This window comes from Elgaria multicarinata, chromosome 8 (assembly GCF_023053635.1).
Source record: "Elgaria multicarinata webbii isolate HBS135686 ecotype San Diego chromosome 8, rElgMul1.1.pri, whole genome shotgun sequence".
Classification (NCBI taxonomy): domain Eukaryota; kingdom Metazoa; phylum Chordata; class Lepidosauria; order Squamata; family Anguidae; genus Elgaria; species Elgaria multicarinata.
Window position 1 is genome coordinate 102,735,889 of NC_086178.1, and position 20,152 is coordinate 102,756,040.

The 20,152-nt window shown below is 42.6% G+C and overlaps 1 protein-coding gene across 1 annotated transcript in view; it reads right to left on the bottom strand.

The window, feature by feature from the left end:
* Positions 1-595: 595 nt before the first annotated feature.
* The window catches only part of CDHR1 (cadherin related family member 1), a 74,638-nt gene continuing 55,081 nt past the window's right edge, over positions 596-20,152 (bottom strand). Inside the window, exons 14-18 of the mRNA XM_063131654.1 lie at positions 17,753-17,820; positions 9,858-10,086; positions 9,409-9,663; positions 2,204-2,215; positions 596-1,150 (exon numbers count right to left, since the gene is read on the bottom strand). Coding sequence (XP_062987724.1) covers positions 596-1,150; positions 2,204-2,215; positions 9,409-9,663; positions 9,858-10,086; positions 17,753-17,820 — 1,119 coding nt within the window. The remainder of the gene's footprint in view (positions 1,151-2,203; positions 2,216-9,408; positions 9,664-9,857; positions 10,087-17,752; positions 17,821-20,152) is intronic.

A 20,152-nucleotide genomic window follows, 5' to 3' on the forward strand; every position in this document is an offset into this window, starting at 1 on the left:
AATCCTGCTCCAATTAGACTTTGGGATGGATTCCCAAGTTCTGGCTGGGGCAGACCAATTTCTGATATTGAGCCAGGGCCCATCAAATTTCAGTGAATGCTGAATCTAGTATGCTAAGAGTTGGGACAGCCTCAGGCCTTGCTAGGCTATACTTGGATGCCTTGGCTATACTTGGATGCCTTTGGTGTGAGATTAAAGTTTTAAAATCTTTCAAGCTGGGCTTTAAAAAAATAATAATTGGAAATTCCTAAAAAATATTGGCCGGAATTCAAAACAAATTGGCATCTTGGTGCTGTACAGAAAACAAACTTTGCATGAGTCAACTGGATAAAAATTGTAACAAATTTGCATCAAACATTATCAAAGTGCTACAGTTGAAACAATTCCACAAGGAAATAATAGGATATGCCCTGGCATGCAATTCAAGCAAATGGATGTGTAATACTGATATGAAATAATGAGAGCTTGCAGCTTGCAGCTTGCAGCTTGCAGCTTGTGGGGAGATAGGGAAATGGTACAAAATGCAAAATTAAAGAATCACACCACGTACCTGGACACACACACACACACACCACATCCAGCTTGTAGGGATGCACTAAACGTGAAGGTGACCGATTGCTGCATTTCTCGTTTCAAACCTCTGCTTGAGCTCTGACACCAGGGCAGTGTGTGAGGTGCAAACAGTGCCCTTTTTCTTCTCCTGCTTTTTCATAAACCGGGGGCTCAGAGATCCTGATACTGTGGGCACTCTCCATTCTGGGCCATTAGTCTTGAATGGGGCAGCTGGAGGGAGGGCTGGGGCAATGGGTGGTGGTGGTGGAGGTGGCACCTGGAGGTTGTTATTGCAGTTCTCGTTCTGCAGGCTCTTGGTGTCCTCTTCAATGGTAAACTTCTCTGCCGCATTGCTTGATCTCTTGAATTTCAGCCACTCCATCCTGACCCCCCTGGGTTGATAGTTCTGTCTTTTTTTAATGATCCGTCGGACTGGCATGATTTTGTTGGATCTTTTATTGCGCCAGAACATGGCAGTAGAGATCAAGACGGTGATCACCACCATGACGCCCATGACACCAGCTAGTACTCCTAAGGCTTTCATGGGGTTATCTTTTGTTTGCATCAAAAAGGCAGCCATAGGCCCTTTGTGAAGAGTCTGTAAAAGAGTACAAAGAGAACATGTGACTTTGGGGGCACAGACAGACTGCACTTTCATTCGTCCAAAATATGTGACAACCAGGGTTAACCAACATCTCGAAACCATCTCCAATTTGGCATCTGAAATCCAGATTTAATGCCATGAAGGCTAAAGGCAATCCTTACAATATGATACTGCAGTATTTCCTTTCACCCAGGATGTTACTATAGAGTTTCGGACCATTCCTGTCATGCAATCCTCTATTAATTGCAAGTGGAAACAAAACCACTGGAAGCCGTGGGACATGCAGCCAAGGGCATCTCTATTCTACAGACTGCTTTTACATTATTCCCCTCTTCCCAAAGGAGTCCTATGGAGATGGTAGTTTTGTGAGAAGCAGTTAAGGATCTCTATCAGAGAATTCTCAACAGCCACAGACTACAATTCCCAGGATTCTTTTGGGGAAACCTATCACAGTTAAACTTGTATCCCACTGTGATAATTTCAGAGTTTGGGTATATTTTGAAGGTGTTCATTATGGTTCAAGTTGTATTTCAGATTCCCCCAAAAGCAGAACATTGCTTTCAGAGTGATTTTAGAAAAAGGATTTTCTTAGCCTTTTGCTGAATTTTCTGTTTAAAGAATTTTTGGAATGTCGAATCAGTTTTTAAATGGCAGAAACTGAGCATGTTCTGTTTTCTAGTACTCTTTTACAGACATTACAAAACAAAACACATTGAGGCAATGAATCTGAGTTGAACAGGCTGTGTGTGTGTTTTTCTGTCAAAAACTCCAGAAGTTAAATATGAAGTAACATGGTCTCTCTGTATGGCATATTAAGGACAAATGAATGAACAGGTCATTAAGCAGTTAGCACACAGAGTGCCGTGGTGGTCCCCGTATAATTTTTCGGATTTTCCCCTGAGGATGGAGCCTGGATCTTTTAACACTTTTCCAGTACGTGATGGTGGAGATCACCATGGTTAAAGAAATGGTGGAAAGGACGCCACTCATGCAAATCCCAAATATTGTCCAGGGATGTTTCTTGAGGCCTAAAACATAGGATTTTACCCTTGATTTGATCTGAAAATATCAAAAATAAGAAAATTGATCAAGCCACAAACTACTGCCTTAAAAGAAATAATGATTCTCACACACACTTTAATTGTAGCCATGGAACTAAGGAGGCACTTGATGTACCAAGGAGAGGGGGGCGGGGAATGTAAACTAAAAGACTACCCAGGAAATAAGGATGAATGAGTGCCTGACATTACACAGACTGGTAAGAATCTTATTAGTTATAATAAGGTAAACAGTAAACTAGAAGACTGGAGAAGGAAAACATGGACCACAGATGATGTTTATAGTCATAATTATGTCAATCCTGCTCTCACATGTGAATATAAGAATACTGTCAGGGCAAGGCTGAGATGGTCCTAGTAGGAGTTCTTTAGCTCAGGGTCTCTGAGACCAGAGGGAGCAACTATAGCAGCCTCCCCCAACCTGGTGCCCCCCATAGAGGATTGGTCCATGGCAGGTTGCCACCTGAAGTGGGGACCTGCTGCTTCCTGCCCATCTTCCCTCTGGATCTGGCCGCCCACTTTCTTACTTTTCTGGGCATGCAAACATACAAGCACCTCAACAGCCTGCATGCCCCTAAGGGGTTTCTGCCTTCAGGAGCCATGTGGTGCCTGTGTTTCAAGCAAAGCATTGTGAGAGGTCCCAGAACTTTCAAAACCTCTTGTAATACCATACCTGACCTTCTGCTGCTGCCACGTGGCTCCTGAAGGTGGAAACATGTTTCGGGCAGCGTGCTATGGAGGCAAACAAAAGTAAACCGGCCAGTTGGCCAGCAGCCAGACATGCATGGCCAGGCAGGCAGGGTTGGGAGGTGCAGAAGTGGAGAGGGGTGGAGAGGGAGGGGAGGTGCGGTACACAAGGGAGAGCGCGGCTGCTTCTTGGTTCTGTTGGGTGGCCTGCCATGTAGGCATCTGATAGGACCATGAAGTGGCAGACCCTTTGGAGGGGGAGAGCCCCACTCTTCACATACTCTGCCACCTGCTGTGCCCACTTTGTCCCGTTTCATAGTAGGGCTGGCCCTGCCTCCATATGTTTTGGACTACAACTCCCAGCATTCCTGACCATTTTAGCTTTGGCTGATGGAAATTGAAATCCAAAACTTCTGGAAGGCTGAACTAGAGGCTGGAGAAGCTGGAAGCTAGAGCCTGAACTACAGCAAGGAGAAGGTACTACTCTGTTGAACTGGAAAATTATTCATTAATTTTATTTATTCATTGTATTTTTAATCCATATAACAGCAAGCATTATCTGGGCTAATTACAAAAATCATATATAAACAGCACAGGAGTAAATATTTAAAATAGTCAATACAATTTGCATTGTATTTTGTATTTTTAACTAGCTTTTTAGTTTTTTAACTGCTTGAAGTCTGCTGAGAGAACATTAGTTACTGGATGGATTAGAAATGTAATGAAATAAATAACGCATAAAATAAACCTAAATTCCAAATCTTTAATGCCTGGGATACAAGGAAGATGATCGCCTGACATCTGAAAGTTAACAAAGTAGGCCCAGAGGTCCCTCTTGGGAGGGGGTCATACCACAAAGAAGGCACCACTGAGAAGACCCTCTCTTTCATAGCTGCCCACAGAAGATGACCTAAGGGTCTGAGCAGATATATATGTGGGGAGATGTTCCTTTAGTTATTTGGCTCCAAGCCAAATCTACATAAATGTGGTGGGGCAGAAACTCTGGCCTTTTCTGGACTGAGATATTCTGGCCATAGTCATCCATGCTCTGTTAACCTCCCTGTTAGACTACTGCCCTGTGATAGATGTGGGGCAGCATTTGAAGAGTGTCCAGAAACTGAAGTTAGTCCCAGACACAGCTACTATATTACTAACTGGGACTGATCATTGGGGACAAATTTCACCTGTGCTTAGAGAACTGCTCTGCTGCCTGGTCCATTTATAAGCACAGTTCAAAGTGTCTAACCTTTAATGCATGGATATGGCTGCTTGAGACCAGGGCTGGATCTACACTACTGCTTTAAAGCGCTTTATAACAGTTATAAAGTGCTTTAACTGCTTTAAAGCGCTTTAAAACTGTTATAAAGCGCTTTAAAGCAATAGTGTAGATCCGGCCCAGGATACTTGAAGAACTGTCTACTCCTACATCAGCCTGCCCTTGCACTGGGTTCATCCTCTGAAGCCCTGACTGACTGATGAAACTGTGGAGGGGGGCAATCAATCAATAATATTAGAGAAATTCATGGAAGATAGGTATATCAACAACTATTAGCCATGATAGCTAAATGGAACATCTGTTACAGGAGCAGTTATTACTACATCTTGGGGACAAATACCATGGAATGGCCTTCATCTTCATGCCCTATATTTGAGCTTCCAGATGTATCTGCCTGGTTGCTGTTGCAAACAGAGTGCAGCACTGAGAACCAGGCAGGCTGCACATTATATTCTTCACTAGTATAATGCCCATGTTGCCATGGGTGCTAGTAGTCTGAGGCAAAATATACTGTTCCGTGACTCCTGCTATGTCAGTCCTCCAGAACCTGTATGGAGGTTACTTTTGTAAACCGCCCAGACAGCTTCGGCTATGGGGCAGTATATAAATGTAAATAACAACAACATCCTTCAATGCAACTGAGGACTTTCGGCCCCTGCTTCCTCACACCCATCCCCACTGAACAACACTTGCTCCTGCCCCTCAGGCCTCAAGCCCTCTTCCCCAACATTTTAAAACATGGCCTTTCCTAGGGTTCCCTGGCTTCCTTTCCTCCTTCTCCACCACCTCAGAATATTTGCCTCCTCCTCCACCACCACTGCCACCAATATGGTTGCTCTGAAAGGGAGCTCGGCTCACAAAGCTCAAGGCCTGCCCTCCATCCCCGCCTTTGTGTATTTCTCCCAGCATGCAAAGCTGCACAGGAGCTGCAGTTCCCCAACTGCCTCAGGCTTTTGGCCAGGATGTGGAAACATACTGTTTGTTAGTAAAGCTCGAACTTTGAACTTTTCTTGAAGTTTCAAAATTTTCTGCACATCTACGCTGCTCAAGTTTCAGTTTAAAACAGAAAAGAGCAAAATTGTTCAGGTAGATCTTGAGTAATATGCCTTACACTATCGTATTCTTATATAAAATAAGGAATTCCCTCTAGCTCTCAAAACTCAGAAGGCTTCTTAAAGGATCCCGCTCTACAGGCAAAAAACCCTAATTTGGCTTTCCCTGTGATCTTGATGAAGAGAGTGAGAGTGAGAGAAAGAGAGACCAGACTCATACTTGCATGGAACAAAGAGCCACTTGCTGGGCTTCCTTCCTTCTGTTGCTAGCTCTCACATGGCTAATCTTCTTTAACATCTGGAAGGGGGAAGAGCATGAGATCCCAAGTCCCTCTAATTTGCCTGTGGCTGTGGGGAGGGATCTTTTAGGAATACTTCAGGGAGATAAGCAAGCACAGCCAGGCTGCTTTCCAATCCTATGTAAGCATGGTGTGTAGGCCAGCTCTGACTAGACCTTGTTCTGATCCAGCAAGGCAATTCATACATTTCGGACAAAGAGTTACTCTAATTGATTGTCACCCCTTATAACCCTGTTTTTCTACAAGATGAGGATCTTACTGACTACTGAACCAACCCCAGCAAAATACTCCACATGCTCTGCCATTGCAAGGACCATTCTTCCAATTCCAACCCATGAAATCTGGGCTTTCAAGTTCTCCCATAAAAATATCTGCTGTCAAGGACAGGAGGGAAGTAAAGAGCACATTTTCCAGCACATTTTTTTCACTGGGTTTGTAATCAATACCACGTTCTTAAAAATAGAATCAGTTAAATGAAATAGCCTTGGGATTTTTTTTAAATCTCTACATTATTCCAAGAGGGAAAGATCTTTTGATGTGTGAAACCACCAAACGTAGCCGCCGGGCATCCATCTCGAAGGGAGCAGCCTTGTGTTAATTGCAACGGTAAATGTTAATCAAAAATATGCCTGCTTAATTACTCAATGTGATTAACACTGCTGGACACCTCTAGTTATGCTGTCAAAGAAGCTTTTCCTTCAAAAGGGAAAACAGGACACCAACCTGTAGGAAGCAGAGGGCTGGGTCAGAGACAATGAAAGAAGAACAGATGCATTCAACTACAGCCTGAACATATAATTCAAAGGGGATGCCTCGTTCACATGCTGTTGGTTTTGATCAAGCTACCTCCACCTGAAATGTGGCATATGCTGATCTTTTTTCCTCCTGAAAAATGTAACTCAGGGCCTTGCTAGACCTACCTTTGAATCTGGCCTTCAGGCGCAGCGAGCCCGTGCTACAATTAGCATGGGCCGTCACGCCTATCCAGACGTCAGACACGACGGGGAAAGGAAAGCCCCATTGCATCCTCCATTTTTTTAAAAAAAAAGTTAAAGGGGCCATGTGTGCAGGAGCGCACCAATGAAAAGGTGTCTTTTTTTAAAAAATAAAGGGTTCCCTGCTCCCCCCCTGCCCGCTCGCCCGCTTGCTCGCCCTCCCCAATTGTCCGCTCACTCACCCGCTCGCCCATCCGCTCACCCACCCGCTCACCATGTCCGATACCCCCTCCACCACCACCACCCCGGCTGCGATTTCCCCACCCTGGCTCCACTCTTCCCCCCCATCTCCCCTGCCGGGTCTGCTCTTTCCCCCCTGGCCCCCATCACTCCCCCCCCATGATTCCCTCTTCCCCGGCCCAATGGGCTCAGCACTCCTATGGAGCGCTGTGCCCAGTGTGCGGCTTCTCCCGGCTACTCGCGAGTAAGTGAGCAGCCGGGAAAAGCCGCAGAACCAGCTAGCCCGGGGCTGCGGAAAAACCAGGCCACAAGTGGATCCGGTTATCCTGCGTCAAGGGAGGGTTTAGCCCAGCCTGACCCCGGGATCCCCTGTGCATCATCTGCACACACAGCAGGGAGCCCGGGCCTCGCACCGGGCTAAACCCTCGTCTAGGAAGGCCCTCAGTCTTAAAGGGTGAATGACAGATGGATTCATGCACTGTGATTATATGGTGGTAAGTGCAGTGGCAAAGAAGGCACAAACAGGGCAAAAAGAAATAGGATCTACAGCAGAAAGGCAAGGGAACGAAGCTGTAGAATCCTTATTGCTGAGGAGATTAAAGGCAGCATAGCAAAGACTAGCAGACATGAGCTTCAGGTATACCCCTGCAGATGACAAGCTTTTGGGATAACAAAGCTTGAAATTGGAGGAATGGAAGCTATTTCAAACTTCTTCACTATTGAATGGAAAAAAATATTCTAAAATATTCGGTTGTTGTCATGAATTGACATGAGAGAGCGCCTTTCGTGAGCTCAGTCATCACACAGTTAATGGGCAGAAGGAAATCCTAGCATATGAAAGAGAAGCCCATAGACTGACCTATGTGTGTGAACCATCATTGGTTCACATATGCATTGTGGAAACATGTAAAGGACCCTCTCTGGACTTCCCAGATATCATCCTGCAATACTGGAGGCAAAGAAGAAAAGCTGTGTTCTAGTGTAGCTACCATGTCATGCTAATTTTCTATGTTTAGGGTGATTTTTCATAGTGGGGGAATATTCCAAAATGTTTGGTTTCCTATAAGCAGCTTGACATGGTGCAGTCCAGTGACAGATATATTTTGTGAGACTATTGCTGTGTATAGGTTAGCTCTCAGTTATCCAAACTAAATAAAGTAAACCATTGCTTGCATAAGTTGTCCACTCATATTCCCCCTATCCTCTCTGGGCAACCACAAATCTACAAGAGGTTCAAAAAATTTCACCAAGCAACTTCAACAATTGTTACAGTTCTTCCCACCAATTAACAATTCTGCAGGAATTGTGCAGCAGTGATGTTACATGTTTAAAATATCCCAGTACTTTTAGCATAATTTCAGAAAGCTAGGAAAAAGGAAGACAAGGACTAGATCTACTCTACTGCTTTATAGCAGTAGTGAAGTGCCCTGATAACTGTTTTTATTTCATATTCGTAACGTTTCGACACAAGGTGTAGATCTCGCCTAATTGAGCAATGCAATAGCTTAAGTATTTTGATGACAAAAGTGTGCAAAGAAACTATTAGGAATATGTGGGCAGATTGCACCACAGCACTTTGGATTGGGCATGGAAACACACTGGGAGCCCGTGCAGAATGAATGGAATTCAGTAGCATGCCCTGATTAATAGGCCCCCACCAGAAGCAACATTCTGCACGAGCTGCAGTTTCCATCCAAACACTTTTCAAAGGCAGCTCCACATAGGGCATGTTGCGGTATCTGGTGACCAGATCTGCCTTCTTGAGTAATGTGTCCAATTGGTGTACTGGCCCAAGCTGAGCAAAGGTGCTCCTACTTAGCCATAGCCACCACCTGACTGCCCAGGAGCAGAACTGGGTCCAGGAGCACCGCCAAGGTGTGAACCTGGTTCTTTAGAGGGAATGCTACCTCATCCAAAACAGACTCCATCACCAATTCCAGAGCAGTTTTTCTACTGACTAAGAAGAACCCTGTCTTGTCTGGATTAAGTCTCAGTTTGTTATACTACATTACAGGCCACAAAAATGGACTTGAAATCTCCATTGCCTCCCTGGAGTCAGTTGAAGAGAAATTCCAAAATCCATATTGGTAGAATACCTTTATTAGGCCAACTCAAATAAAGGTATTACATGAGTATGGATTTTGGACATTTTTCTTTTGGACAACGCAGCTACTTAAAAAAAAGAAGAGAGAAATAGAGTTGTATATCACCTGCATATTGGTAACATGACACTCTCCACCCTCCAGACAATCATTATCATGTGCACATTAAAGAGGAAAAACAGAAGTTTGCCAGCACTTCCTTCTGGAGTCTACCTTCCAGAAACAGTGTCAAAACGGTGTCACCCAGTTCCAACCCACCCAGGTTATCCTGAAAGATACCATGATCAATAAGTATTAATAGCCACTGGGAGGTCTAGAAGAACCAGCAGAGATGCACTCCCTCTATCAAGTTCCTGGTGCAGATCATCAGCTAGGCAATTTCAAAACTAGTGCAGAATCCCAGCTGAAATAGGTCAAGTAGTTTCATCATTTATGGAATATTTTTTTTCAGCTGATAGCTCTCCTTTATTGTTTCCAACCCAACCTCAACATATTTAATAATGGAGCTTTTGCAATGCTATACATTACAAAGCATTCTTTGTTATTCAGCACAGAGCTTGGTCACCCAGTATGCCATTTCTCTCTGGTATGCTTTCCTCTTACCTCTTCTGTGATATCAATCTTCAAGACAGCTGTAGTACTAAATGAAGGAGAGCCCCGATCTTTGGCTTGGACTACCACTGACCATATGCAATCTTTGTTGTTGGTGATGTTGTGAATGATGTCCAAGGATCTTATGTAAGATTTCAGCTTTATTTCCCCAGTGCTTTGGTCTATATCAAACACATTGGCTGGATCCGCTTGCATAATAGAGTAGTCAACTATGTTATTGGGTTCTTCAGCATCTTGGTCTATTGCCTGTTTTTTGGGATGGGGGAAGGAATGATGGAAAAGAAGCTGCTATTGAATGTTTTAGAGTTGCTGAGCAGAAGAATTCAGCTAACACTTAGGCATGGTAACAGAATCAATTTCAACAGGATTACACCATAACAACAACAACAACACAAACAGTGCATAAAATCAAACATACAAATAAGTATATCAAGACTCACCTCCACTTTCACTGGAGATCCAATTATCATGGTTTTTTCCTGGATGTTCTCATTGAATTCTGGGGAGTGGTCATTGACATCAAGGACAGTAATGAATACTTCAGCCAAGCTATACTTCCCCTCTGTATCTTCTGCCTTCACATAGAAGTTGTACTTGGAGTTGACCTCTGCATCTAATGTAGCCCATGGCTGAGTGTAGATGATCCCAGTGGATGGGTGGATTAGAAATCTGGGAAACAAAATGGCAAGGGTCATGTGCATCAACTGCAGGGAACAATACCAAGGAAAGGACAAGGCATTTTTTGTTCAGATGTACCATTTTCAGGGTGATTTCCCTTTAATGCTACAGTGGCTCTAGTTCCAATTATGCTGGAAGAACTGGAATTCATCCATTAATTGATATTAGCCACTTCTCTGTAAAATACTCAAAGTAGCAAACAGTAAAACAAAGCAATGATCACAATGCATCTATTAAACGTAACACTAAATACCAATAAAATACCCATTTCAAATAAATCTCAGCTCAGCCATTAGGCATTTTCAAAAGCCAGCCTGGATATATATTTTTTAAAGAATGCATTAACTGAGAATAAAATGTATGGAAGGATGGAGTTTGGTATACTTTCTTAGGGTAGTGACTTCCATAGGGAGAGTGCCAATACTGAAAGGCTTGCTTGAACTGTGCCCTCATAGTTCCAACTTCAATAAAGGAGATTAAGCTTCAGTGGCTGATCTGCAGGGAAGGCAGGACACATATGGGCAAATGCACAGGATACAGACTTTGTAGGGCTTTCAAAGTAAGCACTACCAGCACAGCAAACTGGGTCCAGAAACAAATTAGTAGCCAATACAGATGGCTTAAAACTGAGGCTAATGTTTTCTATGGCCATCCTTGGCAGATCCACGTTTCTATGGATAGTTCTTGACCAGTTTGCACATTCACTGCAGCCCACCTTGAGTTATTTAAGCCATGCCGCAGGTGGCCACTCTTCAACCCTGGGTGAAGGGGTTGGCATGATTTATTCTGTTGTCTGAACCTGGGCAGCAGAGGTTGTTTGAGGGTTGTTTGAGCATGTGTTATTTGAGGGTTGTTTAACCCTCAAACAATCCCTGCCCCCTGGGTTTGGATGGAATGACAAGCTACTACCTGGACTTGAACAGGCAACTTGTCACCCACAGGTGCCATGGCTCACAGTGGCTTAAATAAGCCATGGTTGGATGTAGTAATTGTGGGAACCAGGACAATGGATAACATTCTTTGGGAGCTGCAGTCCACTATGCTATGCCTGACCCCTACCTGTCCTGGCTGATTAAAATGTCTAAGATAAGACTAAGTGTGTGGGAATCAAAGGTTAGTAATGCCTCATGGAGAAAGGGTCATGTTTCAATGATCTAAAGAAGGAAGTGACACTCTTTATTGGACCTCCACCACAATATCTTTGGACTCCTGTGATATGATTTGAAACCAGTTCCAAATATTTCATTCTTGGGCAAAGTGCTCAAACAAGTTGTAGTGATCCAGCTCCAGACTTCCCTGGATGAAACTGGTTTTGTGGATTCCTTTCAGTCCAGCTTTCAGTCCATTCTGGAGACAGGAACTGCCTTGGTTGACCTAGTCAATGTCTTATGCCAGGAGACAGATAGCGGGACTGCAACCCTGAGTTTGTATTCCAGGTGTTGGTCAAAACCAGATCTGATGGAGGTTCATGCCCAAGTGGGAGATTTCAGCAAGAGTTCATGTCCTGATTTCAGTGGATTTCAGAACTTGGACAGCTCAAAGCAGAGTTCTGGCTGGAGACTCACACATAATAGCAGCTTTCTATCATACACCTTCACACCAGGTAGGTTTTTTTTTACAGCCTGATTATCAGTTGGTTAAGGCAGGCTCCATCCAGCCCACCACCTTCCCTGTCTTATCTCCAAATTCTGGAGATAAGACAATTCCCCTGCTCCCTGCACAAGCTGCATTTAGTTTTTTTTTTAAAAAAGCCTCCATTGTTGTGGGGGATTTTAAGAATGGGCTGGTTGCTGGGCAGGGCTAACCCTCCCCACCAACACTGTGAGCCCCCTTGAGTGTGTGTGTGCTTCTCCTTGAACCATCTCTGGCACTTGAGGCTCAGGTGGCCTCGGTGGCATGGAGTGCTTTCCAACTCCAGTTGGTGGCCCAGCTATGCCCCTATCTGGACAGGGATAACCTAGCTTCAGTTGCCCATACTCTGGTAACCTACAAATGAGATTACTGCAATGCCCTCTTCATGGGGCAGCCTTTGAAGATGGTTCAGAAACTACAGCTTGTGCAAAATACAGTGACCAGATTGATAACTAGAACAAGGAAGTTTGAACATATAACACTGATTCTGGCCCACTTGCATTGGCTGCCTATATGTTTCTGAGCCCAATTCAAGGTGCTGGTTTTACCCTATAAAGACCTATATGGCTTGGGACCACAATACCTGATGGAACGCCTCTCCTGACATGAACCTACACATACACTGCGCTCAACATCTAAGTGCCTACTCCGAGGGAAGCTCAGGGGATGGCAACAAGGGAGAGGGCCTTTTCGGTGGTGGCCCCCCTGACTGTGGAATGATCTTTGCGGTGAGGCTTGCCTGGCGCCAACATTGTTATCTTTCAGGCACAAGGTCAAGACTTTTCTCTTCTCCCAGGCATTTAATAGCATTTAACAACACTAAGTTTTGTTTTTAATGGACCCCAGAACTGTTGTTTAAATGGATACTGTTGTTTTTATACTGTTGTTTCTGATGGCTTTAAATTTCATATATTTTTTAATGTTTACTGTTTTTAACTTTTGTAAACTGCCCAGAGAGCTTCAGCTATGAGGCGGACTATAAATGTAATAAATAAATAAATAAATACGAGTGTGCATAAATGTGCGAATGGGGCCTGATGGCTTTGTACGGAACTAAGTCAGCCCACAGTCCAAAAAAGATTTCCCACTCCCAGGTTAATGGAAACACAGCCTTATATCTAAAAGCAAAAAATAGTCTTAATTCCAAATCTGCACTAGTCAATAGAAAGCAATGCTTCTCCAGGGTAACACTGATGCATTTAGATGCAATGCTAAGTATTATACAAGCTCTCTAGGGCCTCTTTGTTTGGCCAAAAATGAGCATGGGGGATTTATTGTCTGGCATTTCAGGTTTCATATTTTTAAATCCATTTTGCTTATATTCCTTGTTAACAGTTTTCATATTTGTGCATGGCATCATACAATGGATTTTCCTCCAAATGCAATCTCTGTGGTGAAGCAAGACAGACTTACACTTTTATGCAGTTTGTAAGAACAATATATTGAGTTATGCCCAAAATAGAGCATGATGCATGTGGTATTTGGCAGTTCATTAGTTTTGCTGAAGCGTTTAGAAGATCCCATTTAAAACAGGAATGGGGGGGGGGAGGCTTTAGTTGGCTCTCTGATCCTTAAAGGCAGTTAAACTCTGCTCCTCGAACCATCTGCATGCAGAGGAATCCCCAGAGGTACATTTGGACTATCCCAGAGTAGACCCATTTGAAGATTTAAGGATAAATGCCTGCAAAGCTGCAGCCTTATCCCACACAAGCCAAGTCTGCATACACAAGTAAGCAGAACTATCAGTCACACGTTCAGAATGAATCATTCCAATTGACTGCCTGAATTTATCTGAAAGATGCTAATGTGAAATCTGATTAAGTGGAAGTGAAGACTGAATTATGGTGTGTGTGTGTGTGTGTTACTTTTTGTACACAAACTAATACTAGTGGAAATATTTTCTGTTCCGTTCAGTGTGTGTGTGCGTTTGTGTGTGTTCTTTTCCATTCCCAATAGCAATGAAGACTAGTGGTATGTGACTAAGGCTGAGCGAAAAATTCTCAAGTGAACCAATTAGACTTAAAAACTGTGGTGGGTGGGGGAAACTTTCATGAATCCCCCCTTTCAATTTTTTTTGCTCATGGTCCTGAGGGTGGCAGTATTGTTCTGGTCCCTGGTGCTTCCTGCCCTTACTCTTTAAGCTTCATGATGATGACACATAGTCCATATGACGTCTTAGGCAAGATATACACTATTCCTTTATAATGGTTTATAATGCTTTTGACAACTGTTCAGGCACAGGACAAATTCCATATACAGTTTTCAAACTGTTTTCAAAGTGTTATATCCTGTTTGGTATAAATCTGGCTGAAGTCAAAGCAGAATGAGGGCAATGGCTCCTGGCCTCATTGTGATTATTGGTTGGTAAAAACAAAGGGAAAAAATGCTGACCAACACCACCAGTATGCATGATTGCCATCACACGAACAGGACCATCATTAAGGGGGAATAAACTTCATACCACCCCCACAAAATTGCTGAAATGCCCCATCTAAATTTACTTCACATGACCAGGAACATGAAATGAGTATGTGTCTGTCAGCTTAGCTGTATGCAGACTCCATTGGCACACAGTGACCCTCTGTTGACCTTCACCTCTGTTTTCTCTCAGACTTTAGATGCTAAGGCTAAGCTTCTGGACCATGGATCGCAATGGACATAGATGACACAGTAGCACTACTGCTGCTATGACTACAACTATGAGTTGTTGTTTTTTACTGTTGTCTTCTGAAATGCCCCTAGACATGGAAATCTGTCAGGACACATCTTTGTCTTCCTTTCACCAGCAGTTGGAAACGTATTTCTTCTTACAAGCATTGCCAACTCCTTGCTGAGATGATATGTTGCTTTTAACCAATTTATGGTATTTTATTATTGTACTTGATTGTTTTGCATTTGCATATAGTTTTCACTCCAATGTGAAGCCGCTGAACTGCAACTTATCAAAAGGTTAAATTCTATTATCTGTACCCTCAATCAAGATAATAGGGTTTTATGCCACTACAGGTATTAATTAGGTTATCAATGCCAGGGTGCTTGTTTTATGCATCAGCGTTACTTTTTGGACAGTCACTGGGCATGTCTAGATGGGGCAATTTCCTGGGGATCATCCTGGGGTTCCCGGGAGCAGGGAGGGACGATATTTCCCTATCCTTAAATTCCGATTTTTCCCATGGTCTCGGGATGATCCCAAGACCACAGGATGTGTGGCCCGCCATTGCAGTTTTGTCCTGGCTCCTTGCAAGTAAATGTGAGGAGCCCGGAACTGAGCATGGGTGGGGTGGGGTGGGGTGGGGTGAGCATGGGTGGGGTGGTTTTTTAAAACAACAACAACACAGTTTCGTTCGAGTGCTTGTGTGCTCATTTTCCTTTTTTAAAAAATTCAAAATGGCGGGCATGATGTCCTCTTCCTCCTGGAACATCACGCACCACATGTAGATGAGGGGGACGATCTCATGATCATAAAATCGCAAGTTCATCACCCTCAACTGCCCTCGTCTAGCCATGCGCACTGTAATGAGTTTACATTTATTTAAGCTTTAACATGTTTTGCATTTATTTCCTTCTTGTAAGCATGAGGTTAACAGTCATGCTAAAAATTCTACCCCTTCCAACAGCCATATCTGCACTCAGCATAATACTTCATACTTCTGATGAAGTGGACTCCAGTCCATAAAACGTTATCCCATAATAAATTAATTAGAGTCTAAGGTGGTTGTTTCTGCTGAAGGATAATATTGCTACCACTCTGGACATGGAAATGTGAGTAACAAATATAATAACAATTACACTAATAACAACAATCTTCTAACGTAAAGTGTTCAAAAAAAGAATTTAAAAACCATAACGTTATCTCAAGTAGCTTTAATTGTAGTTTGTTTTCTATTTAAAAAGTCCCTAACAAATATAATAACTATAACCACCATCTAATGTAAAATGTCCCTAGAGCAGAATTTAAAAACCTTAACATAGTTTTACATCATATGAAAAAAACTTAAATATTGGAAGTAATTAAAAATGTAATTATTTACTCATTCCTTTGAGACCCCTTTCTGGCAATTATATATGTGATTTTGGATCAGTTATTTGTACCCAGCTTCCTGTAAATGCAAAGGGGGTAGAATATCCCAAACACTGTTAATGAGGGCCTGTTAATGCCATTATACTTCTGCTGGTGCATTAGTGCCTTTAGATTTTCAAACTAACAGGGACTGGCCAGTGAGACCACATCACGCCAGTCCTTTTACAACATCATTGGTGGCCAGTCCAGGTCTGGGCCTGATTCAAAGTGCTGGTACTAACATCCAAAGCCCTAAATGGCTTGGGGGCAGGTTATTTGAAGGAATGCCTCCTCCCATATGTACCTGCCCAGACCTTTAGATTATCCACAGGGGTCCTTCTCAGTGAGCCCCTTCTCAGTGAGCCCCTACCAAAGGAAGTGAGGCAGGTGGCTACTAGGAGGAGGGCTTTCTCTGCTGCGGCACCCCGGCTGTGGAACGAGCTCCCGAGAGAGGTTTGCCTGGCACCTACACTATACTCCTTTCGTTGCCAGCTGAAGACCTTTTTATTTTTGTGAACTGCTGAGAGAGCTTCGGCTATTGGGTGGTATAAAAATGTAATAAATAAATAAATATATAAATAAATAAATATCAATACAGGTAGGTCTTCCCAATGTACAGCTCATCATGGGGTGCATCAGGTTCCACCACCTCTCCCAACTAATATTTTGCAACTAGTTCTGACTGGATCTTGAGGGGAAAAAAAAAGATCTGGTAAGCCAATTGTCTGCCCACTGAGATACAGAGCAGATACTGTATTATTTATTGTTGTTGTTTTTATAATTCCCATTCTTTTTTCTTCTTCTTTTTTGCAGATGAGAAGCCATGCATAGGGGTGGTGGTGGTGAAACATTGATTTGTTCAAGGTCACACAAGAAGTCTGGTTCAGGATTGGAAGAAGAGACACTTGATTCTTTTTTTTCTCTCTCCATCAGGGCTGCTCCAGAACCTTTTGCTACTCCAGATAGCTGTGCCATAATATCCAATACAGGTGCTTACAATATTGCAGAAGGGAGATGCTAAAGGGTTCATCTCACATGTAGCTTAATTTGTATCCCTAAAAGGTTTGTGCTCTTACTCCTAATCTTTTACCGTTTTACTTGTTAATGTAAAACATTCAAAACCTGCACTTCCACAATTACTCAAGGCAACCCACAACATCGATTTTACATAGTTTTATAAAATAAAGCAAACTAAAAGTACATGCTAACAGCATAATCCGTAGGGTGACCATATGAAAAGGAGGATAGGGCTCCTGTATCTTTAACAGTTGTATTGAAAAGGGAATTTCAGCAGGTGTCATTTGTATATATGGGGAACCTGGTGAAATTTCTTCTTCATCACAACAGTTAAAGCTGCAGGTGCCCTGCCCTCTTTTAAATCTGGTCACTCTAGTATAGCTCCTGCAGCTTTAACTGTTGTGATGAAGAGGGAATTTCACCAGGTTCCCCATATATAGAAATGACACCTACTGAAATTTCCTTTTCTATGCAACTGTTAAAGATACAGGAGCCCTGTCCTCCTTTTCATAGGGTCACCCTAATAATCCTATACATGTCTACTCAGAAGAAATCTCCACTGATTTCAGTGGGGCTTTCTCCTATGTAAGTGCATATAGCATTGCAGCCTAAAACTGTGAGCATTGATCATGTAAGACATCAAAATCCTTTCCATTGTCCGTTATTCATTTATGAATTAATATTTGGTTCATACAGGAGAGGAGAACCTGGCGGATTTTGCTATTTGTTTGTTACTTTGTTTGAAATGGAACACTGTTGGTGGGATACAACCTGCAAAAGACATACATTCACCTTAGAAATGAATTTCATCCGGTTCGAGTTTGAGGTACGAGAACATTGTCTCTGCTCTTGTTCAAAAGTGAATCACCTTAAAATTGTTCAAACATATTCCTAAATATATCTAAAATAAATTATAGGTGTATCTATCAATCAATGTATTAAACTTACAGATCTGCTCCAGTTCCATATATGGAGTATTTCATTTCACCCCAAAGGCCCGAATCTGGGTCCGTTGCCTTAAAAAGAGAATGGAAAGAGATTCCAGTTGATTAAAATGGAAATGAAACCAACTCTCAAAGCATCAAGAACTGGTCCCATTGAGGACAGAACTACAATTTACATGATTGTGTGTGCAATAAAACCCCAGTGGCTATTTTTCCTAGGGGAAAAAAAACAGCTTTGGGAGTGGAATTTGCAGTGGAGAAGTGACCATAGTGAGAGAAGATGCTTAATCCTACCATTTCTCCAGCCCAAATTTTCACCACAAACCACTCCCAGCCCCTAACATGCATTTGGAACCTTATGAATTGTGCCTCTGCATCAATTTACAAAATGCTGAGAGAGGATTGCGGCTTCTGAGGTGTGTGAAACACAAGAACACGCTTCAGGATCAGGGTCCTATGTAAATTAATTTGGAGTCAAGAAGAAGAATACAAAATGAAAGGATGAAACGCTCCACCAAAATTCTCTAGCAGCATAACCTAGTGTGACCACTGGATGGCTCTACTCACTTGAGATACATACTACCATTAGGTTCTGTGACTGGAAAAATAAAAAAATGTTGCTCATAACATTTATATTTTTATGCTAATAAAATGCCTAAGCAATATGGAGATTGGATACTTTGAAAATATGGGAGATGCCTGAAAATCTACCATCTTGCAGTTTGCACCTGACATCTTTTTTCTTCTCCTCAGATATTCTAGTTACACTAAGGCCTTAGCTAGACCTAAAGTTTATCCCAGGATTGTCCTGGGGACATCCCTGCCTGCTCCCGGGATATCCTGTGTGTCATTTACATGAACAGAAATGAGCCTGGGATGATCCCGGGATAAACTTTAGGTCTAGCGAAGGCCCAAATAACATATGTGATAGAGAAGGTATTCTGTGCAGAAAAACCCAGTCTTCTTCAAGGGCATATCTATGCTGAAAACTTGTATAAGTTTCATATCAGCTGAATTGGTGTATCTTTCTCTAAAAAAACCCTGTAGTTTGGTGAGCTACTGTGAGGTTTTTGTTTTAATTAGAGATCTGTAGTAACGCTCAACCACAAAAGTACAATTCCAAAGATACCAGTTGGGAATGTACCGTATATGTGGATATGCTCTTGGTGATATTCCTGTTAGGGTCTATGGCACTGGATGCTTTATACTTTAAATACTAATATAATAAATTCAGAGAGTCTGTCATAATGAGTATATTACATCAGGCCTTACCCATAAAGGAGTTTCCACTATGAGAAATTATTTGTGTAGTGTTCCATGCAGAGAAACTATCTACTGTTTTCTCTGTGCTGGGAACTTCCCCCATTTCCCCCCATTTCAGGACATGGTGGTAATTGTTGGAGGACATTTAAATACCCTGCTCAGTTTAAGGTAGCGGCACTCCATTCCTTCTGGCACTCCATTATAATTTATGTATCAGATATATTGTTGTTGTTGTTTGCTTATTCAATTTATATCCCACCTCTATACACAATACCCTACATGGTATACAAAGTTAAAACATTTTAAACAAGATAAAACAATCAGTAAAACAATACCATAGGCAGCATAAAAAAGTTAAAAACAATTTAAAAAGATAAAAAACAAAAACAAAAACAATACAGCTTAAAAGCAATATATAATGGCCAGCAATACGATTCTAAAAAGGGGAGGCCTGCTGGATCAATAGAGTCTTTAATGCCTGCTTAAAGATATTCAAAATAGTCAGCAGGCACATTTCAACCAGCAGGTCATTCCACAGCAGAGGGGCGGCAAAGGAAAAGCTCCTCTGGTGTGATGGCCAATCTCACATTAGGCAGTCGCAACATGATGATGATGCTTGCTGATGATGCTTGCATTTATATCCCACCTTTTTTCCTCCAAGGAACCCAAGACAGTGTACATAATCCTCCTCCTCCTCTCCATTTTATCCTCACAACAACAACCCTGTGAGGTAGGTTGGGCTGAGAGTCTGTGACTGGCCCAAAGTCACCCAGTGGGTTTCCATGGCTGAGTGGGGACTAGAACCCAGATCTCCCAACTCCCAGTCCAACACTTTAGCCACTACACCACACTGGCAGATGACCCTCTGAGGACCTTAAGTGGCAGACTGGAACATAGGGGAGGAGCTCCTCAGGTCACCTTGGACCTAGACCATGTAGGGTTTTAAAAGTAAATAATGGGGTTGTGGGGAGAACAACAGCAATATGGTTTAGCAAATACATTTCTGATTGGCACAGAAAGTTCCACAATTGTTCCATGCACAATGACAGACTTTGGTGAATTCAAATCTAATGTTCAATGTTCTTTTTAGCTTGATTTTGTACTTAGCCTCATGACAGATTTCTAGGTACCAGCTGGAGTG